The following is a 25,581-nucleotide window of genomic DNA, read 5'->3' on the forward strand; positions in this document are numbered from 1 at the left end:
TCACTGTAACACTTCGCAGTAACTTTCCTTTGTGTTTCTAGCACAGAATGCCCCGTTTAGTGAAGAATACTGCAATCATCCTTTTCTTCACTGACCTTGACTTTCGCACAGTCACAGGAGTACCCTCATCTTCAAACAGCCACACTTTGTTCTGGGATTTTGTTGGGACATCGTAATAATAAAGCCAAGTTTCCTCACGTGTAACAATGCTATTGACTTTACCGTTGATGCTTTTACGGCCCGTACTTATAGACCTCTATCGGGAGGATACTTTTAAGAAGGCTTCAAAATTCAGCAAATTAAGGAGAAAGAAATCTATTCTTCTTTCTTCTTTGTGCTTTCTACTGAGATGCAGGGACCATAACATCATTCCCAGTTGAGTGAAGCTGAAGCACACGTTAAATACACCGAAGGCCAGGAGAATATATCAACGCGCTAGCAAGGCTCTTGTGAACGAGAGAGTGCATAACACTCGTAGAGAACTGGATTCAGTCTCCCGAGAGTTGTTTCGTTTACACCTGCTGTTAAGCAACACACTCTCGCGGGAATTGTGGTTGACTTTCGACCGCATTACTACTATACAGGCTGAACGAAAATTCAAGCAGGTGTCATTCAGACACAAATCAAAGTTCCTCCGTCTAGCTCAGAAACAGGTGGTCTCTCGCACGAACCCGGATGCTAGTAAAACTATCGTCAATTTTCCAAGATATCCTTGGACGAGAACCAAACGGCAGCTCTAGGTATGGGTCTTAATTTCGCCGTCGCTCCCTCTAAAATTCCCACTGAGGAGTTAATTACTTCCGTTGGGGCAGCCATCCGCAAACTATGTACGGATGAGCCTGAGGAGTTAAGACAGGAATGTGTGAGACTCATAAGGTCTGCTGCTGTACCCGCGCCCAATTTAACAAGAGACGAAAGGAGAGCACTGAAGGAACTTAAAGATGATTCTGAACTGATCATTCTCTCAGCTGATAAGGGTAATGCGATAGTGGGTATGGACACCGACGAGTATAAGAATAAGATCTCGGCTATATTGTTAGAGCCTGTTTGCAGAATTAGCTCACGTGACCCCCCCCCCACTCGTGTGTCCAACGCCACCGTGAATCTCTTAAGGCAATCTTCAATTCCAAACGAGGAGGCTAAACATCTGCCCCCGGGGGATGCAGTGCCACGTAGATTATATGGACTGCCTAAGATCCATAAAAAAAGATGTTCCCCTCAGACCTATTGTTAGTGCGATAGGTTCTCCTACGTATGCTCTGGCTAAATACCTAAGCAAATTGCTTCAGCCACACATAGGACGTATTGAATCATACGTCAGGGACTCTCTGTATTTCGTCAACAAGCTGTCAACCATAACCCTTCAATCTAATGCACTTTTGGTGAGTTTCGATGTGGAGTCCTTGTTTACTGAAGTGCCGATTGAATCGGGCATGTCTCTCATTGAACATCTGTTCTCCGAGGACATTACTAAGCTAGTTTACCAATGCATGACTTCCAGCTATTTCTTGTGGGGTGAGAATTTTTACGAACAGACCGACGGGGTGGCTATGGGAAGTCCACTCTCACCCATAGTGGCTAATTCATTTATAGAGCATTTTGAGGAGGAGGCTATTGCTTCGGCGCCCGTCAAACCTATGATATGGTGGAGGTATGTTGATGATGCGTTTGTGGTGTGGACAGAAGGTCCTGAGAAACTTCATCTATTTGTAAACCACCTAAATCAGCAACATCCTTCAATAAAATTCACTATGGAGATGGAGTCGGACGGATGCCTTCCATTCGTGGATGTTCTGGTAAGAAAGAAACTGGACGGCTCCTTAGGGCATACCGTCTATCGTAAGCCTACGCACACAAATCGCTATCTTCATGAAGATTTTCACAACCATCCAGCACAAAAACAAGGCATTCTCACGACACTCGCCAAGAGGGCGAGATGAATTTGTGAGCCATCACATATCCAGGTGGATATGTCACGTTCAAGGGTACTGGTTACAGCGATTTGCAGATTCATTGAGCCCTGCATCCCAGAGAAACGGCCAAGCAAAGCTCACAGAAGGAAGACGTGAAGGGAACTGCCTACTTGCCTTACATTCACAACACCACAGATCGAATTGCCAAGGTCCTCCGCAAACACAATATAAAAACAGTGTTTGACACCGCCATTAAAATTGCTCACAGCCTGAGTAAAACCAAGGACAAATTGTCCCCACTTTTACATTCTGGGGTATAGGAAGTTCCCTGTACTTGCAGTAAGGTATACATCGGCCAAACATGCCGGAACATTGGTACCCGTATCAAAGAACACGAACGTAATATTCGTCTCAACCAACCAGACAAATCGGCCATAGCTGAGCACGCTCTATCGTCGGGTCAAGATGTCGTGTTCCAAGATGCTCGATCTCTTACTCGCACTAGACACTACAGGTCCAAGATTATACGGGAAACTGTGGAAATACGTAGAAATCCTAACCATTTCAACAGGGACACCGGCTATCAATTAAGTAATACCTGGTTGATAGCCATTAAGAATTTACGCAGGTAGTTCCCTTCCCTGTCCTTTCACTATTGTTATTTCGTCTCGATGTTTTCCAAATTCGTACGTTTCTCGTTGCCACATGTTTCATTCCAGGATTGTGTCTATATCATATGTTACGTACACACGTTATGTGAACCGCTTAAGGGATTCTAATGGTTCGGTCAGCTTTCGCTTCGAAAGCAAATTCGTCCTGGGAGCCATCTGATGGCGAATGAACGTACCATTTCCACTTCTATTATATCGTCCAAATTTTAGAGTAATTGTTTAAGAAGCCTTTCTAGTGGACAGTCGAGTTTTCTTCTGAGGACGCAGAGCACAGTTCTCTACGAAACGTAAGGAATTTCACCTTATTTTCTTGACACAGTATTAATGCTATTGACGTTACGCGAAGTCCCATTTTTAAACTGTTTTAGCATTTCTCGGCACCATTTCACTCGATGTTCCCTTTGTTCCTCTGAAAGTGAATGGAGCACCCAAAGGGAACAAACCTTTCTAACATGGAGATGGTGGTGTAAAATTGAATGAATAGCTGATGCAGGGATGTGGAGGATCTCTTCTACCTGCCGATATGTCAACCGCCTCTCTTGCTGCAACATCTTCCTCACAGCTTCAATGTTTTCCTCAGTCACTGATCCACACGGTTGCTCAGAACGAGGATCGTATTCAACCCTAATATTTCCCCTCTGGAACTCTTTGTACCAGCGGAAAATTATTGTCCGATGTGGACAGTGTTTCCCCAGCACAGGAGTCATTTCCTCCAGGCACTGGTCAACAGTTAATCCACGCGCAAAATTGTAGCGGATAATTGCGCGATATTCACCTTTAGGCCACACTCACATCTTAACTTGCTTTCAATCCCACTGCTTGGTAGCAACTGGTGTGAAGATCGCGCCTTGCTGTCTTCTAGACCGGTTTTTACCCCTCTTTGCATCCCTCACCATAACACCTGTGTCCAGCCAACCATTTTTTGCGCATTGCAAAACTTTCCTAGTGCCCTTTGTACTCAGGGTTATGAAAATTCCCTGATATAATTCTCCTTTGGCTGGAATGATCTTAGAATCATGTTCATCTACTTCTAGATTTCCTAGTTCTCAAATGTAGGATACCGAAACACGAGCTAACACATATTCGGTTGTAACGTAAATCGCAGTCATTTATTGTGGAACCATCCAATTCTTCTCCATTTTTTAGGTTTAACTTAATGTTTGTTGTCACTGTGAATGATTAGTTAATGTTTATATTAATTTCCTCGCGTTATCTTTCACATTTTCATTGTAAATAGATCTTAACTCTAAACGGAGATTGTCAACATCATGATACGATTATTTTAGCTGTAAGATTGTATTCAAAAGTCCTTTCTCTCAGTCAACTCCCTGAAAGTGTATGTGATGCCATCATCCAGCAAGTCGTCGTATGACTTATATCCAAGCGTCGCGTCTTGGCGAAATGGATGGACTGATGCATGTTCTGTCCGATGATACTCTTCATTCGGTCCACTCGTCCTCTTGGTCAACGACTATCAGCTTTTCCCTCTACAACCAATTTCTCCAACGCCTATGTTTTTCTGGCTATATGGCCGAAATACCTGAGTTACCACAGGTTCACGCTGGTAGACTGTCTCGTCTTGATTCTGAGTTGTCGTAATGTTGATTCATTGGTGTGACGTGCTGTCCAGGGTATTCAAAGTAGCCACCCACAGCACCACATTTCCATTGCATGAAGGCAGTGGCGGTCGGCCTTCTTAACGGACCATCTCCATAAGGTGGCAGTACGTTAGGTAAGTGTCCGGAGAAGTCTGATTTTGGTGTAAATGCAAATAGCAATGTCTTTCCATAGGCGGGTTGGTTTTACCTTTGAGCTTTTTGCCATCACAATGTGTGTGTTGATTTCAGGTTCACAATCTCCTGTATTACTCATGAGTACACTGGGGATATTTCTTAAAATACCTATTTGTGCAGAAAGCTGTGATTGAAATCTATAACTAGCATCGCATGCTCTTCGTATTTGTATAAATTTATGTGCCCTCATTTACACCGTTGCTAGGAGAAATACTGGCCCGCAGCACAGGTATCACTTAGAACTAAAATCCGTTGCTATAGTTCGTGCAAACCTCAAATGACAGAACTTTTCTGATCAGAGTTCTAATCTGAAATATCATCACGTAGAAGTTATTCTTTTTTTTTTACGTCGCACCAACACAGATATGCCTTATGGCGACGATGGGATAGGAAAGGCCTAGGAATGGGAAGGAATTGGCCGTGGCCTTAATTAAGGTATAGCCCCAGCATTTGCCTGGTGTAAAAATGGGAAACCACGGAAAACCATTTTCAGGGCTGCCGACAGTGGGGTTCGAAACCCACGATCTCCCGATTACTGGATACTGCCCGCACTTAAGCGACTGCAGCTATCGAGCTCGGTAGCGGTTTTTCTAGGCGGAACAACGTTATGTTATATTGACAGATATAAAGTTTACAGAGTTATTGTTCTTTACAGTGAGTTATGCTTCTGTTTCCGATAAGCGTATGTTGGTGGGGGCAAGGGTGTATACTTGTCGTGAAAATAACAACTGATTACTAGTGCGTAGTGATATAAGGTTTAGCGTTATTGATGGTTCAACATTGTTATTTCTGGTACCAGCCAAGCATCTGCGTCATGACGTAAATTTATAAATTCTGTTTCATCAAATTCTGTGCAAATACAGCCACTAACAATAGAACCAACATCCACACAACCTTTAGTGACGAGTAATCATAAAATTAAATTTAAGATTCTAATCTCAATCAGCCTGTTTAATAATATTCTACCATATATAATCGTATAGGAGCCTCCATGACTCAGGCAGCAACGCGCTGGCATCTCACCGCTGGGTTCCGTGGTTCAAATCCCGGTCACCCATGTGAGATATTTTGCTGGACAAAGCGGAGGCGGGACAGGTTTTTTTCCGGATACTCCAATTTTCCCTGTCATCTTTCATTCCAGCAACATTCTCCAATATCATTTCATCTGTCAGTCATTAATCATTGCTCCAGGGGAGTGCGACAGGCTTCTGCAGCCGGCAAAATTCCTATCCTCGCCGCTCAATGGGCGCTTCATTCATTCCATTTCTGACCCGGTCGAATTACTGGAAACAGGCTGTAGTTTTTCATATAATCGTATATAAGATAAACCCCTACCACAACCGAAGAAAACCTACATCCTACTATACATTTCATGGACAACAAAGTGTAAGACTTTGGTCATCAATTTAAAATCATTAGTATTCTCTCGGAATAAGCTCTTTTTATCATTAATTGCGCTAAAAGATCACGGGGAGTGTCGAGAGGCGGAAAATAATTCGACCCCTAAAGAGGTCAACGACTTTGAACGGATAAGCCTGTTTAGGAGAGGCTCAGGGGCCCTTGAGTGGAGGATATGCCATTCTAAGTCCATCTTGCAGCGTCTGTTCTCCATGTCAGTGGTGGCTGCTAATGAAGGGCACTCCTTGGTCCTAGGGTAGGAAACTACCCTTACATACAACTTGTCAACGCAACAGGTCAGGAGAAACCATCTGGTTATATTCCTAAAAGAGTGTTTTATGAATGCACTACCACACGAACAGTTTTGGCAACCGACACGTCTAGCAACCGGGGCTGAACTGACTTCAGATCAGGCAGTGTGAAATGGGTTACCTACCATGTAGGGGTGGAGGGAAAGACCCCACATGCGAAATTCGTGACTGGTCCCACAACTAAGCTGCATCTGAGAAAGAACATCATCACTGTTACGTGGTATGTCAGAGGTCCACTTTAGATAGTAAAGCTAAATCTCCTAGAGCGAGAGGAGATCGATATTTGTGGCTTATCTGAATCACACTGGAATGATGAAGGTAATTCTCATGCAGAACACCAGCAGGTATACATATCATGGGCACAAATATCAGAATAATGAAACTCAATTTCTTGTCAGCAAGGTAGTCGATCGCATTGTGCACTTTTATGAACCCGTAAACGACAGAGTTATAAAGATCACCCTTGTAGCAAAGCCAAGGGAACTACATCTAATACAATTCCACATGCCAACAACGGAAGCTCCTGATAAATATTTGGAGACAATCAATGATGCTCTAGAAGACCTGTCTATTGAAGTGATATGTTTTTGAAATTGGTGACTTCAACGCCTAAGTAGTAAAAAGTGCAGAAAACCATCTGAAAGGCACAGACGGTGCGTTCGGATTAGGAATAAGGAATGGAAGGGGAGAACTCCGCATCTAGTTTGAAATAGTTAGCGATCTCCTCACAATGAATACATATTCCGACAACATCCACGAAGACTGTCGACCTGGATCATCCTCAGTAATAAATATCGAAACCAGAGTGACTAGATCTTCGTTGCGCCTAAAAAAACCGCTATGTGGTAATATCTCGTCTTAGAACTCTGACCAGAAGGTTCAATATTCCATGAACTGTATCAAAGAATTTTCGTTCTAAGTGATATATGGTCAGTGTTTCTCCCCTCAACATTGTCACATAACGTTATTTCGATATGTTGATCAGGAAGAGACGGAGGACTTTCATGAAGAATATTAAGGCTAGGCCGGATAGAGACTGTGACTCCGACCACAAACTGCTCTTGGGAACATTCTTTCGAAAGCTTCGGTTTCTGCGGAAGAGTGAAAAACAGGTGTTACCGGAATTCCGGGAGACACACGCTTTCCAGTAAGACCTCCAAAGACTAACCTGGGAAGAAGTGGTCGTGATGTCAAACTCTATTCTCAAAATACCAAGGACTGCTTTGAGAAGCTGTTGGGGTGAGTAAAACAATTCAAGTTAACAAAAAAAGAAGCACTTAATGACAGATGCCTCTTTACAATTAGAAGGAAAAAGGCATCGTATTAAAAGCAACCTAGGTGATGTGGTCTGCGTTTATTGACTGCACCAGATCAACCATCAAACGAGCCTGTGACCGTGACAAAAGCACCTTCCGAGCTTCAGCGCCTTGCCATGCGAAACAGAACCCACGACGTCTTCAGGACTCTCAAGTATATGACCAGGGAATTCAAGCCTCAGACCCAAATAATAACGAAAAATTGTGGTGTGAATATCGTTGTCCAGAAATAATCGCAGAAATCCGGCGAAAGCACTGCATGAGCTAAGTATTAGGCGACTGGAATACACGTAGTGCTATGCAGTGTTGCTTCTGGTGGAGTGCAGATTTTACGGAGTTTAAGTTCAGTTCACAAGAATGCAAAACATCGTGACGAGGAAGAACTTCCACGGTTAATCCCCGAACAGGTTAATGCACATCCAGATAATCGGTAGTTGACTGCATTAGTGATGGAATATTCGATTCATTTTTCTGAATCGATTCATTTTATCCTGTTCACGTTAAAAATTGATTCAGTGGTCCGATACATGGCACATAAATCGCTGTTCTTATAACAAATGTGTTCACCGGTAGGAAGCAACAACATTCAATGCTCACTGCTCCCATCTGGTCTTTATTCTATGAACTGCTCTTCTGTGCCTGTCATCCAGCATTCAGATTCAGGTTTCTCTTGCAGCCGCCACCTCCTCGCATCAAATTTTGATGTTGCAAAACCTTTCCCCCCACATTGACAACATTAAATAAGTATACAGAATTAAATGTAAAAGTATCCGTCCACGTACAACTGGTGATCTCGTGATTTGATGATTGAAGCCTTGTGCAATAATGTGATATACGAACCGAGAGAATACTGAGCAGTTCTTCCTAATATAAAACATATATTTCTGAGTGGCCATGAACATGACTCATGGTTACAGTGTAAGCTAGAGAGTTCAGCTGAATCAATTGCCGAATGTCAATTAAGTTATAATACCAAAATTCATTAGAATAATTAGCCTATCTACTGTGGCATTATAATTTAACTACTTTTGTTACACTGCAAATCAATTCAACTATTATTTAAATCTCCCTGTTAGTGGAAATGGAAGTGTGTGCATTGTTTTCAAATGAGCTGAGAGTGAGAGTCCGTAATAAATCCAGAAGCGTATAATTCTTTCATTGAGCCATGCCTCTTTATGTCTCGTTTGCAGAGGAAGTTTTGCTCCCCACCAATAACCAGTGTTCTGATAACCAACCGTACGTGTGTTGTGTCTCACTGATCCACGTGTGCACTACTCAGCACTGTCTGCTGCGAGTCAGCTGACTCGTTCGGTGTGAGCTCGCCGTTGCTGTGATTCGATTAATTCGGACAGTTGAATGAATCGATAAAATGCTTCGAAACATACACACAGTAACCTACACTAGACTGCATGACCGTTCCAATCCATGCCTCTCTATCTTCATTATAAAGATCACCTTGTCATTGTTCCCACCTCTTTGTGCCAGTAATTATCCTCCTCTTATTGCAGCATGTAAATTAGATATCCTTACTACATTCAGCTTACCTCCGTTAGAGAAAAGCAGCTTTGAATGTAGTGTCCAATATGTTTATCCTCGGTTGATCTTTGGCGAACTCATTAGTTAGCTATTTCTCATGTTGCAGGTGAAGCTGTTTCCCGCCTTGATACTGGCAGTAATGACAGCCACTGTAATGGCAGTGCTGCTTGCCGGACAGTCCCCATGCTTACAACATTCTGATACAATGGCTCTAGTGGCCGCCCTGGTTACGGTCGTATCTCTGGGAGCTGGTGTTCTCTTGCTGGGCTCGCAGACAGCTCCGTTGCCCTTATTCTCTCTGCTCCTTGCCGTACACACCATGATGCCACTCTCGAGAGTACTCGCATTGATACTAGCCGCAGTTCTCACTGGAGCTCACCTAGCTATCGCCATCACTCGCCGGGAATCACCGGACGAAGACACCAGCACATTTTACCTCCAGGTAAGTGTTCTTATACTCAACTACCGTACTCACTGGAGTGTATATGCTAGATAAGACATGAATGGTATCTAGATGTAGAAATCAAATCCAGAATCGGTACCGCAAGGAGGTTGTTTCTGAAATTATTGTGTGTAATCGTGACCTCCAATTAAAAAATTGTTGGCGTATCGTAAAGTTTTAAACATCACCGTAACGTATCTACACAGACGCACACGAGATGCTGTCAGTTGGTACAATTAGTTTAATTCACATATATACACAAAACACACACATAACCTAAATCGCAGTATCAAAACACTTCACTTCAAGAATATCAACAAGCCGTCATTATTAAGAACAACCGAATAAAACAGCACATGGACATTACAACCTTGGAGCACAAATAAAACAGATGACTACTGATCAATTCAACATGGAGACTGCCTTAACTTGGCATGTCAGCAACGTCTCTTCCCATAACTTCCAAATCACAACTTCAGTAACTCAACAATAACAACTGTAACTTCACCGTCAAGAGGTGCCTGGTCAGGCGTCTAGAAAGTTACGTTACCAAAAAAACTAGTTTCCTGAATACTCCAGAGTGCTTAATACATAGAAATAGTCTACAGAATCTTCTCATTCTCACCTACTTATACCATTCTTGAAGTTACAGTGTGTCTCACAATTACGGATTACAAATTATACAGGTAAGAATAAATTAATTTACAGGTACTGTATTTACATTAACTGAACTCATTTGAATATCTATGTATATCATTTGTTTCACGACAACCGGGCAAGTTGGCCATGCGGTTGGGAGCGCTCAGCTGAGAGCTCGCATCCGGGAGATAGTGGGTTCGAACCCCACTGTCGGCAGCCCTGAAGATGGTTTTCCGTGGTTTCCCATTTTCACACCAGGCAAATGCTGGGGGTGTACCTCAATTAAGGCCACGGCCGCTTCCTACCCATTCCTATGCCATTCCTCTCCCATCGTCGCCATAAGACCTATCTGTGTCGGTACGACGTAAAACAAACAGCAAAAAATGTTTCATGATATAACCTCACAAACAGCGCGATCATATCGTCCGTACATATAAATTAACTACGTAAATAATACTAATACTAAATGTATGTAACACTTCACAACTGTACAATAATAATAATAATAATAATAATAATAATAATAATAATAATAATAATAATAATAATAATAATCACGATCGTAAAACAATAATAATAACCATAATAATTCGAGCTCGATATTTACATTAATTACCCATGGGTGAGAGAATATTGTTTTTAAGTTATACCTGTAATCGCACTTGCGTCAACAGGTGCTGCTTTACAAATTCGAAGGATGGACACAAAAGTTTTCGCCAATGAACCAACTTCAGGCTTTTGAAATGCGGATGTACCGCAGAATGTTCAAGATCCATGGGTAGGCCACATCGCCAACAAGGAGTTGCTCTGCCGTGCCAAAAAGTCATGCGTAGCCTTAACCCTCACAAAGCGTAGGAAATAGACTTTCAGCTACATCCTCCAAATGACAAATTCAGCCTGCTACAACAGACTAGAAAAGGCCTCCGAGGCTCAGGCGGCAGTGCGCCGCCTCTCATCGCTGGATTCCGTGGTTCAAATTCCGGTCACTGCAAGAGAGATTTGTGTTATATAAAGCGGAGGCGGGTCAGTTTTTTCCCCGGGTACCCCAGTTTTCCTTGTCATCTTTCATTCCAGCAACACTCTCCAGTATCATTCCATTTCATCTGTTAGTCATTAATCATTGCCCCAGAGGAGTGCGACAGGCTTCGGCAGTCGGCACATTTCCAATCCTCGCCACTAGATGGGGACTTCGTTCATTCATTTATTCCATTTCTCACCCGGCTGAAATTTGAAACAGGCACAAGAGACCAGAGAAGGCAAGCTTGAAGGGAAACGAGGGCGTGAACAGAGAATATAATAATAGTAATGATGTTATTGGTATTACGTCCCACTAACTACTTTGACGGATTATAGAGACGCCAAGTTGCTGGAATTTTGTCTCGCTAGAGTTTTTTAATATACCAGTAAATCTACCAACATGTGGCTGAATTATTTGAGCACCTCCACGTACCACCGAACTGAACCGGGATCCAACCCGCCAACTTTAGCTCCTGAACAACCCAGCACGGTGGAGAAGAGTAACCTGGGCGTGGAACCCCCAACAGTGGTTAAACATCCATACCAGGGCAACTCTAATTTGAGAAATAGAAAATAGGAAAAATTACTCCACGGTGGTCGCCATCTTCTGTAAGGAGAGTGCATCGGAAAAAGAGGCTGCCTCTGTGGATCAGCGGTAGAGTGTCGGCCTCCGGATCCCAAGATAGCGGGTTCAAACCCGGCAGAGGTAGTCGGATTTTTGAAGGGCGGAAAAAAGTCCATTCGACACTCCATGTCGTACGATGTCGGCATGTAAAAGATCTCTGGTGACACATTTGGTGTTTACCCGACAAAATTAATTAAATCTCAGCCATAGACGTCCAAGAGAGTTTCGGTTTACTCGGTCTGCCATCTAGTGGGGGCCTAGAGTAAAACGGAACGTCGAAATTGACGAGCAGACAGCCAGATGGCGTCAAATTGAAATGTCTGCACACGGTAGCTGAGGCCATACGATTATTATTTATTTTATCGGAAAAAGAAGAAGAAGAAGGTCTGACATATATCTCACCGTTTTCCAAAAATGTAAGTTGAAAACTTGAAGTGCGAGACGTATGCGAATATTAAGAAATCAAACGACTAAAACATTGAATTTTAGTTTACTTGTGTCTTGTTGCAACAAGATGAAAATCTAACAATACATTTGTAGATTTCTCTCTCTTTCTCTCTCTTTTGTTTTTATACTCTGGATATATTATTAATAAGTAACAGCCATGAAAACAGCGAGAATGATTGTTGGTACAAACTGGTGGGAAAATGGCAGGAGGGTACACGGAATGAGAAGATAAAGACTAAGTTAAGAATGAACTCTGTGTATAAAGCTGTATAGGGTATACATAAAACGGTTTCGATTTTGGGGTCATATGAGGCAAACCGAGGAGAACAATGAACTCTGAAATGGAGGGTAAGAGACAGAGGGAGATAATGGTGTTGAGTTTTACTTTTAAAGATAAGAGGTATGGAACTAAACGAGGACACAGAGCTAGTTGCAAATATAGTATTGCGGAGGTACATGATGTACATGCAATAATAACAATAACGATAATAATAATAATAATAATGTCCCTCTCTCTACTTTTTCGGGGACGCGAAGATGCCAGATTTTTTCCACTAAAGTTTATTTACGTGCCTATAAATCTACTGACAGGAGGCTGACGTATTTGTCACGTTCAAGTACCGTCAGGTTGAGCCGGGATGGAACCAGCCAACATGGTCTCAGCCCGATGGCTTATTAACAGACAGATTCGAATGGTTTGAACCAAAGTTATTACAAAGAGCATCATTGTCCATGAGAGTCAACAAGTTGAAACTGGCCTATCGACTGACAAAGGACACTTACAACAAAAAATGCCTGTCACGCGACCAGAAACTGAAGCACTACACGTCACTCACATGACTAGAAGCTCTGTATGCCACGGAGTGTCTTTCATTGAACGGAAGAGGTCTGATGGAGAAACTGGAAGTCAGGGAGTGGAGAATTCTCAGGAAGATCTCAGGTCAGGTAAAGGAAGATGAGGAATTCCGTAGACAGCACAATTTCGAGCTCTACGAACATACAGAGAGGCTCTCTGATTGTCTTAGGAAAAGGAGAGTAGCTTTCTATGGCCATATAGTACGACTGCCTTCCAAAAGACTGACTAATCGCCTGTTCATCTTCTGGCAGAGCAAGAAGATTCGTATCACTTGGCTGACAGAAACTGAGGACATGAAAGAACTGGAAATATCAGATCTTCAAGACAGACGGTCTGTACGACATAAAGCCATGTATTTCAGGAAAACCCCCGGATTAAAGCTACCGCCTGGACAGATGAAAGAAAGGAGTTACACCGGCAGAAAGTTCGACAATACTGGACAAAATTCAAAGCCCAGCAGTTGAACAAGCGTAGTGCAAACTAGGCCCAATCGAACCAAGAAGAAGAAACAGGTTCGAACATATCAAATGTACAGTCTCTCAAAAAAACATCCACTGCTCAAGCCCTTCAGGCATACAACTCAGTGTTGAAAACATACTAGGGATATGAGCTACGAATTTTAGGAAAATAAAATATAATACCGTACAGTATGAGAATATATTCTTTACTTCATCCTTCTTTCTTCTTTCTTAATCTGCTTACCTTCCAGGGTAGGTTTTTCCCTCGGACTCATCGAGGGATCCGACCTCTACCGCCTCAAGGGCAGTGTTCTGGAGCTTCAGACTCTGGGTCTGGGGATACAACTGGAGAAAATGACCAGTACTTCGCCCAGGCGGCCTCAGCTGCTATGCTGAATAGGGGCCTTGTGGAGGGATGGGAAGCTTGGAAGGGACAGACAAGGAAGAGGGAAGGAAGCGGCCGTAACCTTAAGTTAGGTACCATCCCGGCATTTGCCTGGACGAGAAGTGCGAAACCACGGAAAAACCACTTCGAGGATGGCTGAGGTGGGAATCGAACCCACCTCTACTCAGTTGACCTCCCGAGGCTGAGTGGATCACGTTCCAGCCCTCGTAGCTCTTTTCAAATTTCGTGGCAGAGCCGGGAATCGAAGCCGGGCCTCGGGGGGTGGCAGCTAATCACACTAATCACTACACCACAGAGGCGGACCATTACTTATTCCTAAAAATTAAATTATTTTCTTAATCATTGTTATCCGGTCGATTCGATTAGCAGTTTGCCTTTTTCTATTACTACAATCGCTAATGTGAGTCAATGCATTATTTCACTTAAGCACCACTACGAGAGCTAATGTGAGTCAATGCATTGTTTCACTTAAGCACCACTACGAGAGCTAATGCGAGTCAATGCATTGTTTCACTTGAGCACCACTACAATCGCTAATGTGAGTCAATGCATTATTTCACTTAAGCACCACTACGAGAGCTAATGTGAGTCAATGCATTGTTTCACTTAAGCACCACTACGAGAGCTAATGCGAGTCAATGCATTGTTTCACTTGAGCACCACTACGAGCGCTAATGTGAGTCAATGCATTGTTTCACTTAAGCACCACTACGAGAGCTAATGAGAGTCAATGCATTGTTTCACTTAAGCACCACTACGAGAGCTAATGTGAGTCAATGCATTGTTTCACTTAAGCACCACTACGAGCGCTAATGTGAGTCAATGCATTGTTTCACTTAAGCACCACTACGAGAGCTAATGTGAGTCAATGCATTGTTTCACTTAAGCACCACTACGAGAGCTAATGTGAGTCAATGCATTGTTTCACTTAAGCACCACTACGAGAGCTAATGTGAGTCAATGCATTGTTTCACTTAAGCACCACTACGAGCGCTAATGTGAGTCAATGCGTTGTTTCACTTGAGCAGCACTACGAGAGCTAATGCGAGTCAATGCATTGTTTCACTTAAGCACCACTACGAGAGCTAATGCGAGTCAATGCATTGTTTCACTTAAGCACCACTACGAGAGCTAATGCGAGTCAATGCATTGTTTCACTTAAGCACCACTACGAGCGCTAATGTGAGTCAATGCATTGTTTCACTTAAGCACCACTACGAGAGCTAATGTGAGTCAATGCATTGTTTCACTTAAGCACCACTACGAGCGCTAATGTGAGTCAATGCGTTGTTTCACTTGAGCACCACTACGAGAGCTAATGTGAGTCAATGCATTGTTTCACTTAAGCACCACTACGAGAGCTAATGTGAGTCAATGCGTTGTTTCACTTAAGCACCACTACGAGAGCTAATGTGAGTCAATGCATTGTTTCACTTAAGCACCACTACGAGAGCTAATGCGAGTCAATGCATTGTTTCACTTAAGCACCACTACGAGCGCTAATGTGAGTCAATGCATTGTTTCACTTAAGCACCACTACGAGCGCTAATGTGAGTCAATGCATTGTTTCACTTAAGCACCACTACGAGAGCTAATGTGAGTCAATGCATTGTTTCACTTAAGCACCACTACGAGCGCTAATGTGAGTCAATGCATTGTTTCACTTAAGCACCACTACGAGAGCTAATGTGAGTCAATGCATTGTTTCACTTGAGCACCACTACGAGAGCTAATGTGAGTCAATGCATTGTTTCACTTAAGCACCACTACGAGCGCTAAAGTGTGCCCATGCAGATTTTGACTTAAGCCCTTATAACTACATTCGGTGTGGACATCTTTCAAAAATCAAAAAACTCCCAAGGATATTGAACCAAGGAACAAATTACATAAAGAATTATGCAAATAAGTTGATTTGGCTACGACTTGAATCAAAAAGAAAACGAGTAAAGAAACAAGCGATTTTAAGCTGTTTTTCTAGAACTGTATTTAGGCCGGAAGTGATTTTCCAAACGTGTTTTTTAGTTTAATAGAGCTATCCAAGACTCATAATTTGAAACCTTTCCGGGCCTATTAGCCCTTCAACTTCCGGAACAATTGAGGAAATTGCGTAATTTTACTTTTTTCGTAGTATGAGGACCCCTACTTTGTCTGCTAAGAAATGGTTCCTACATTAAAAAGGAGCGCGTGGTATTGAGTTCGTTCCTCGCACGTATACTTTTGTCAGAAGCAACTGAATGTATAGATCTAATGTTTGTTACAGGTATCCACAGGGTTTGTACTGCCATAAAAACTGAATTATATTTTGATCCGGTAATGATTAAAATTCTGATAAAATATTAAATGACCATGGACTCAATTTTTGAGCGACTGTGAGTCATTATATTGGGGAAACCAGAAAACTTCCTCAGTGCTATGAAATGAAAGGACTGTTTTCGATTTTCGTCATCAGTAGGGTGCTCTTTAATTAAACTTAGTACATTAAAATAAGGCGAAATGTGACGGAAGGTCTGAATGAAATCTGATGCTACTGTTGTGTGTTCTCTCAAAGCGCTGTGGTAGCTCTAGATCCAAGCAGCTAGAAACCACATCAGAATATTGAAAGAGAATTTAATTAACGGCAAAGATAGTATTTTTGGTCCTTTTTAAATTGACCGGTCCGCCTCTGTGGTGTAGTGGTTAGCGTGATTAGCTGCCACCCCCGGAGGCCCGGGTTCGATTCCCGGCTCTGCCACGAAATTTGAAAAGTGGTACGAGGGCTGGAACGGGGTCCACTCAGCCTCGGGAGGTCAACTGAGTAGAGGTGGGTTCGATTCCCACCTCAGCCATCCTGGAAGTGGTTTCCCGTGGTTTCCCACTTCTCCTCCAGGCAAATGCCGGGATGGTACCTAACTTAAGGCCACGGCCGCTTCCTTCCCTCTTCCTTGCCTATCCCTTCCAATCTTCCCATCCCTCCACAAGGCCCCTGTTCCGCAGAGCAGGTGAGGCCGCCTGGGCGAGGTGCTGGTCATACTCCCCAGTTGTATCCCCCGACCAAGAGTCTGAAGCTCCAGGACACTGCCGTTGAGACGATAGAGGTGGGATCCCTCGCTAAGTCCGAGGGAAAAACCGAACCTGGAGGGTAAACAGATGATGATGATTGTACCGGGCGGTACACCTCCACTCCGTTAATTTAAAATGTGCGCCTGTTGGAACTCCTCTGCTGGAGGAGGGCTGAACTTTATCTACGCTATTAATTCTCTACTTTCGCAGAAGATGTCACCATGTGGAAAAATTTGAGTTTTTGAACTGTGTCATTTTTGATGTGTTTTTGTTTCGCTTGAAGTAAGAAGTGTGAACTTTCTCTTCTAGAGGACACTACTGAAGATCTACAATAGTGCAACCTAGTGCGGAGTCAAAGAACTATTTTGTTGGAGAAAATTTAATTTCAAGAGTTTGTTCTTTGTTAAATTTCTTTCTGTCTTTGTTTAAGTTGGCAATATTTACCCCTTTCTTCCCCTTGTTATGAATGTAACCAATCCCGAATTTCTTTAATTAATTTCTGACCAATCTGGAGTATCTTCCCCCAACTTGTATCGATTGCGGGGTCCTAGCCAATAAAATAATTGTGGGCGGGTGTTTTCATTCCCCTAACGCCTAGAACCTTCCACGAGAGGTTATAAACTGCTGATTTTTGGGTCTCCGGGCCACTTCTGTTCCATCTTTCAGTGTGTTAAGTACATAGCAGGTGGCGGGAAGCGCCTCTTTCTTCGGCAGCAGTCAACAACAAGGTAATGGCCGATTAATAACTTCTTTCTTTGCTAGCTCAGCAGTTTAACTTTCGGGGCGGGTTCTAAGCGTTCTACCATGTAACCTTTTCCTAAATGTAACTACTCTTTTATATATTCTCTTTTAAAGCTTCATATTGGGATAGAGAGTGCTAACCCTCTCGAGCTCCCACTCATATTGTTGTGAGGTGAACTTAGTTTTCTCAACCTATTCTTCGATAACGTAAAACAATGTGTTCTCTTCTTAAGTCACCTCTTTAGTATGGGATTAGCCCTTGTGTTAACGGCCTAGTGCCAAGTAGGTCTTAATCAAAGTGTACTAGGAGTGCCAGTTTGCCTCCTCCCAAATAGTCATTTTAGAGGTCATTTAATTAGCCTTCTTTTTCATTCAATAGACCTCAGTAGGTTGGGTATTTTACCCCTGTGTATATGTCCTGAGAGGACAGCTTGAAGGTGAAGTTTGGTGTGGCCTGTGATTGGCTTACACTTTGAGAGCAGATTGCGCTTTTGGAATTCAATTTTTGTATGCCTCGAGGAGGCTTTACTGTGTAATTTGGAGCAAGTGCTCCAGGGTTTGATTGGGGTCTTCTGCCCCTTGGTTAAAATTTGTATATCGGAAAGTTGGGCTAGTTGCCCAAGAATTGTGAACTCAGGGCTCGAAGCCCAAATTCTGTAATCTCTGTAATTGTACATTTCAAATTGTGTTTCGGCTACTAAGTACCTGTTCTTTGTTATTACTTAATTTTGAAAAGAAAATATAACCTTGTTAAATTTTACAGTAACTTTGATTCCGTAGTTTGAGACTCATTCACGCCCGCACCTTCTTTCACCTCTACCTACCACCAAAACACGGTAACAATGATGATGATTTAAATTGACCTTCAGACTGAATGCTTTTAATACGGAACGAAAATGAAAAGGAAGACATTTACTTAAAGATTCTGCTGATTTAGCCAGGCTCGTGGAGCAGGGGTAACACATCTGCTCCTTATATAGAGGTTTCACTCTCGAATCCCAGCTCATCCAGGAATTTCAGTTTTGGATTCAAGGCTGGAACTGGATTTACTTAGTCTCATGAAACCACCTGAGGAGCTGTCTGATACGAAAAGCAATGGACCAGGCAGAGAATATCATCACGCTGACTACCTGGCACTCCAATATTCCAGATCATTTTATTGGAAAAGAATCACCTTGGAAATTCAAGGCTGTGAATGAATTGTATGAGCTGCTGGATTGTGCTTGACATTTAATGTGCGTGCTCACTTGCCTTTAGGGCTCTTAATGGAATTCTCCGGGACGATCGTTGCTTTAAGGGGCTATGGTAATCAGCGTCTCTTGACAGAAATTTCGGCTCTTCAAAATATATTGGAGAAGAAAGGGGAGAACCATGAAAGGCGGGCAATATGGAAACAACTTATTATTATTCTGCTTCCTCAAAGTACCATAGCAAGTTACCCTGACGTTGGTGATCACTGTGGCGATTGTTGTTCCTCTGTGGGTAGGGTGTGGTAGAATAACACCCGCGGTATCCCATGCCTACCGTAAGACGTGAGTAGAAGGGGTCCAAGGTGCTCTTAAGTTGGGAACGTGGGTTGGCGACCACGGGGTTGAGTCCTGCATTTCTTTTACTTACTTGCGCCAGGTTCATCACTTTCATCTCTCCTATCCGACCTCCCTTTGTCAACTCTTATTCCTTTTCCGAACCGACGGTATTAGAGTATTCGAGCCCCAGGAAATCTGATTTTCATGCCTTTCGTGGCCCTTTACTTTGGCCAATATTTCCATTTTTGAAGTGTCGGATCCCTTCCACTTTTTCTCTCTGATTAATGTTATACGGAGGATGGTTGCCTAGTTGTACTTCCTCTTCAAACAATAATCACCACCACCACCACCACCACCACCGGCACCTGGTTAATGTTGGACGATCTGATGGTAGATGGAGAAGTCTTCCAATATTACCTTTAGTCCAATCGTTGAAGTTTCTAAGCCCTGATGTTCGTCTCCTCACTACACCTCTTCTACTCTGTACTTTGCATTCTACAGTCCGTTGAAAAATGAGGTAATGCTCATTTCTGAGGACGTGGCTAATGTAAGAAATATTTATTGTTTGAATGAGTTCTCGACTTTCCCTCGCCCTCCCGAGTACTTCTTGGTTCGTTAGCCGAACTACCCACGAAATCTTGAGCATCCTCCGGTGGGTCCACATTTCAAAGGCTTCCAAGCGTTTCACTGGTATATTCTTAATGTACTTGTTTCCACACCATATGAGCAAGACTGACCACATACCGGCTGGTTCACCAGCCCCTTATTTGTTGGAGGTAGGTAACCCACCTAACGCGTATATCATAGTCATCTGAAAAACATTAGTACCTGCTTCCTTATGGCCTTTAGTACAACCATATCGTTTACATAATGCTCGCGAATATGGTAGCAATCATTAACGGCAGTGTTATTTCTATTACTTAAACTATAATTAATGTGGGAAACGATCACAGCTGCGAATAACATTATTTTACTTTTGGACAGGAAGTGTCCATAAGCACTACAACGTGCTAACAACGTATCGAAGTTCGGGGTAGCTAAGGTGGCTAAACCACGCATCACTGCTATTGCGTCAGCCAGGCTGTGTGGTAGAAGGTTCGAATCACAGGCAGGTATACATTTTTCCGATTAACGCCGCTTACAGTGACTGTAATATGGCCGCATTACATCCTGTTCCGAAGAGTGATTTTTATTTGGTCCTGAAAAGATCCGTTTTCACCCGATGTTATGTAACCAGGTTGAACTACGACGTAATAGTCTGAAGATAGGTAGTACAGTACCCTGCATATTCATAGCAACAAGTGGTCGAAATGCTGACCACTTCAGTGTTCATTTAACTTTTTACCATTACGGAGCACGTGGCAAACGTTTTAATTCGACCTTACGTTCTTTCTTTCTTTCTTTCTTCCATTCCAATCCATTTACCGTCCAGGATTTGTTTTTCTCTCGAGCTCAGCGAAAAGTCTCACTTCTTCCGCCTCAAGGTCAGTTTCCAGGAGCACGAGACTTTGGGTCGGCGATACAACTGTAGAGGAGGGCCAGTGCCTAGCCCAGGTGTCCTCACCTGAAAGGGATATGCAAGGAAGAGGGAAGGAAGCGGCCGTGGCCTTAAATAAGGTAACATCCTGACATTTGGTTGGAGAAGTGGAAAACCACGGAAAAGCACTTCGAGAATGGTTGAAGTGGGAATCGAACCCCCTCTACTAAGTTGACCTCCAGAGGCTGAGTGGACACCGTTCCAGCCCTCGTACCACTTTTCAAATTTCTTGGCAGAGTCGGGAATCGAACCCGGGCCAGCTGGGTTGGCAGCTAACCACATTAACCACTACACCACAGAGCCGGACTTGACCGTACTTTCTTCATAAATTGGCAACAACTCATAGGGATACATCGTGAGGAAATTAGTAAGTGCTGTGATATGACCTGATAGATGTGGATTATTTGTGTTCGTTGGATTCGGTAGGTTGTAGATTCGAATCCCATGCTGGCTGTTCTGAAAATGGTTATTCTCGGTCTCCCATTTTCACCTCCAGGCGAATGCCGGGACGGCATCTTAAAAGACCCAGGCCTATTACCTTCCCAGCCCTTCCCCCGCCCACCCATCCTTAGGAGAAACACGCCAAAACAAAGCGCGCCCCTTAAAACCAATAGCAAAAATAATTGATTTTATTGTATCCTCGTTTAAATGGAGTCTTGGGCTGGATTCGAACCACCGCACTGCTGATACTCATACATCTTATGCTCCAGGCCTTAACCGGTTCAGCCACGAAGTCAACATACATGACGCTTGTTAGAGGTTTAGTAATATTAAGTATGGCCGTTCCACCTCGAAAGTTAACATACGTGTGAAAGTCTTCAGTGAATGTTTACAGTGTTCATTTAACTTCCTTACATTACAGAGCACATGGCATAACCTATTAATTCGATTGTGTCGCGGTTACCTGTGTTATTTTGAGGCGCAATAAATCACATGTTTGGAGAAGGGCCCTTGGTATTTGGTGCATAATTGTGCATAGCAGTTTCTCCTTTGCTAGGTCCATGGATCAATTTACAGTGAGGGCACACAGGTAGGGGAGAATCTTATTCATCATAAGGAGAAATTTCAAGTTACTTGGTGTTCATAAAACTAAATTACAAGGATCTTTATGTTACACGTGTTATTTGGGTTGCCTATTTCCGAAAAAATAAGGGGCTGGTGAACCACCCGGTATATCACTTGACCATTCTTTGTCCAGGTTTTAAATTGAGGTAGTCGTTACAAAAGAAATATTTCATTTTTTGTAAATATTCTTCTGCTCCTTTAGGCATCACAAACATGGCATTACGGGAGTTAGAGAGAACAAGAGTTACGCCTACATATATTGTAGAGCTGTTCACTAATTATCTGCCGTAGCTTGACCAGAGCAAGATTAACGATACTGTAGTTCTTTATTTAGTGGATAACTTGAGAGCTATTTCTGTCCCGTTCTTTTGTAACGAACTTTTACCCCACGTTCTCGTCAATCTAGCCAGTGCTCAAGTCACACATATCTCATAAAAGATATCCATCTCACACGCAAACCTAAACAAGTCGCGCACTCAAGCTGACGTCACAGAAGTACCTAGTGTGACGGTGCTTCATATATATACTTACAGTTCATTAATTTGGGTGACCTAAAGTAGCAGGGGCTTCGAAGAAGTATATTTTCAGTCCAAACTCCCGATGTATTGGCAACTCCTCTGCTTTACCTGTGTAGCGGGACGAGCTACTCTACAGGTGAAAGCCTCGAGTAATGAAATACAGAAAAACGTAAATAAACAGTGCCATTTCCTGGATCTGTAGTGCCCCATGTTGATGCAGTCTTTGCCTTAAATTTCTAAACAGTTCGTGGTGTGCTTGTCACCTCTCAGGATATAACACTCTACATAAGATTACCGCATGTATCTGACTTTTCGACTCTTCCCATACACTAACAGCACATCCACTAACTTGTCATATACTCCATTCATTAAAACAACATACAACCCGAACGTTTAATGATGTTATGCTGTGAGAAGTCATAACATCAACAAAATGCCCCTCCCTACCTACACAGTGCTTTGACCCGCTTCTGGTGAGTCGCTTGGTTCTAATTTAAACCTACAGCATTCGTCTTTTGTTAGAGCAGACCGTCCCACCGTAAAACAGAGTGACTGTCGATAAATCGGGAGATTGGATTTAAAGCACATGTCACTTCAGGCTACCCTACTTACTGAGACATATATACTGGTATGTAGTAGGCGTTACCTAATCTCCTAGAGGTCAACAACTGGCTAGCGTAGGGTGATAACCATAGGACCCCTATCTGAGACTGGCATTCATTTCACTTACTTATGCCGGTCACGTGGTGAAATCTATTCTGTCTTATCTTCCTTGATCAACACTATGCAGATATCAGCTGAAGGCCAACTGTATTTCCGGCAAGGAGAGTAGAAGAAAATTATCGATGCAGTTGGACATGACATTTCAGTTGGCCAGTGACGCCCATTGACCCTCGTGCATATTCGCTCTTTGATGGTCATCTCTTATGTTAACACCCGTAGATCAAAGCAGAATTCGTATTTCTGCAACGTACATGGTGACTGCGTCTGGCTAGTCTTACCCATGCCTGGGCATTGTGACTGCATGGAGATAATGCTACCATATGCATTTTTATGGATGGTGGTGGTAGTAGTAGTAGTAGTAGTAGTAGTAGTAGTAGTAGTAGTAGTAGTAGTAGTAGTAGTATGGATTTTGTAGAATGAACAGGATATATGTCGTAATACACCATTCTATCAACATTTGTTACATTCAGTCTGGCCCAACACAAACAGTACCTCTTTAAGATTGAAAAGAGCACTTGTATTGCGGGTCAGCATTTCCAAGCGTCACAGGTGTTTGATTCCGAGTAACCAGTGATGTGTGCAAGATAAATCCTGCCAGGATTTCTGGGTGTGTGCATCAATATACTTTGGATAAGAAACACAAGTATTAGTGTTACAAGTAACATATTTATTATGAGTTGATTGTGAATAGAAGATTCTATCCCGGGATCCTGAATCCAACCGCTTTTCAATTCCAAAACTTGCGGGATTAAGTTTTCCTGATCCCGAGGTTTTCGGAACTGATACCACTTTAAAATATGCAAAATAGACTTCATGAAGCGAAATGCTCAGTGCGTTTTAACTGTTAATGTGCCTACTATCTCGTTTTACCCGTAAATTTGTCACCGATATCAGCCATCTTATTTTGGCAGCTGATTATAGTAGCGCTTGCGCCAGCAGACTGAGAGGTGTTTTGCGAGAAACTGCGCTTCTTATTACGCGAGTTGAGTAGAATATTTCATTATTATTTAGTTAATTTGTAACTATTAGGTAATTGGAATTATGGATATCAATAAGAAAGGAATATAATTCCTCCAGTTCAGAGAAATTATGTTTATATACCACTCATAACGTTTTGGTTTCACTTTAAAGTTATTTATGACAGACTGCAATGATTATGTCTCTACCTAAAGGAAGTACTTTCGTCAAACATAAAAAGACGGAGATTCAACGTCGGTGTGGAGCCATTATTTTGTTGCAAAAGATAGCGAGACAGCGTAGTGTAAATAGTTCTCGGCTATATTCAAAACCTTAGGAGGGTCAACCAAAGGACTATACACTCATATTACAACCAAACATCGCAGAAACAAGTTAGTACTGCAAGGAAGTCCTCATCAACCGGCCAAAGTGGCGAGAAACCACCGCCGTTGAAGCGAAAACATTACTCACATGACGACGTTTTTGTTAAAACTAATACTTGAGACGAAGCTTTAGCTCGAATGATAGCCTTAGGTGGCTTTCCTTTAGTGTCCTTGTAACCTAGAAATATTTGAGGGCGTTGTTTTTATCAAAATGATTCATACTTATCGCAAGTTGCTTCAACAGTTCCTAACCGTATCGTCAATTAAAGCTACATAATTAAAAATCATATGACATCTGAATTAACTGCTTTAAGAAATGGGACCGATGACCTTCGATGTTAGGCCCCTTTAAACAACAAGCAAGCAACAAGCACTTTAGTTTGAGCTTTGATGAATGGACATCCACTTCTAACAAAAGATACATTAATATTTATTCATTCAAAGAAAAGAGTTTTGAGTTTAGGCCTTATTAGTATTGATGTATCTTTGAAGGCGGAGACATAAATGTTGATGTATGAAAAGAACTCCTTTCTCAATTCGATATTTCACTCGACAGCGAAACCGTGGCAATCGTAACCGACGGTTTAAGTATCATGCTCAAAGTCAGAAAATTTTTCAATGCAGAACACCAAGTTTATTTTCCTCATGGCATTCACTTAGCCGTTTGCGATTTACTCTATAAAGAAAAGAAAGTATAGTCCCTCTTCAGAAAACAAGTCCACTGAGCTCCACGATGCAGACTTAAATGACGGTGACGAAGATATTGAATCAAGATTAGCCCTTTAAGAAAGAAAAAAATTGCCCGGATTCGACGAATGACCAGAACATCAAGGATATAATTTTAAAAGTTCACAAAATAGTTCTTATTTTCTCAAGAGCGTCGTTGAAGAATGATACCATTTTTCAAAAATATATGAACATAGAGCATGGCAAAGAGCTAAGATTACTGCTCGATTTCAAAACCTTATGGAACAGCATTTACACAATGCTCGCAGGTTTTGACTTTTAGAAAGTTACAATCAAAAAGGTGCTACTATCTTTTAATAATCCAGTGTAATTAGAAGAGTCTGATTTAGAACTCGTCGATTAAATCATTGAAGTCTTGGCTCCAGTTAAATTAACTGTATAAGCACTCTGTTGCACTGATGCAAATTTATGCAGAACTGGCGCTGCGTTAAATTTCTTTTTATCGTCGCCATAAGACCTATCTGTGTCAGTGCGACGTAAAGCAAAATAGCAAAAATATATTTTTAAGCAGTAAAAT

The 25,581-nt window shown here is 42.4% G+C and overlaps 1 protein-coding gene across 3 annotated transcripts in view; it reads left to right on the forward strand.

Moving 5' to 3' along the window:
• The window catches only part of Ac76E (adenylate cyclase type 2 Ac76E), a 1,381,264-nt gene that overhangs the window by 803,852 nt on the left and 551,831 nt on the right, over positions 1–25,581 (forward strand). For all 3 annotated transcript variants that reach the window (XR_011018659.1, XM_068228989.1, XM_068228988.1), the window contains one exon: positions 9,045–9,380. Coding sequence is in view for 2 of the 3 variants with exons in the window: in XM_068228989.1 (XP_068085090.1) it covers positions 9,045–9,380 (336 nt within the window). In the remaining variant the exon portion in view is untranslated. The remainder of the gene's footprint in view (positions 1–9,044; positions 9,381–25,581) is intronic.

Source organism: Anabrus simplex, chromosome 8 (genome assembly GCF_040414725.1).
Source record: "Anabrus simplex isolate iqAnaSimp1 chromosome 8, ASM4041472v1, whole genome shotgun sequence".
NCBI lineage: Eukaryota > Metazoa > Arthropoda > Insecta > Orthoptera > Tettigoniidae > Anabrus > Anabrus simplex.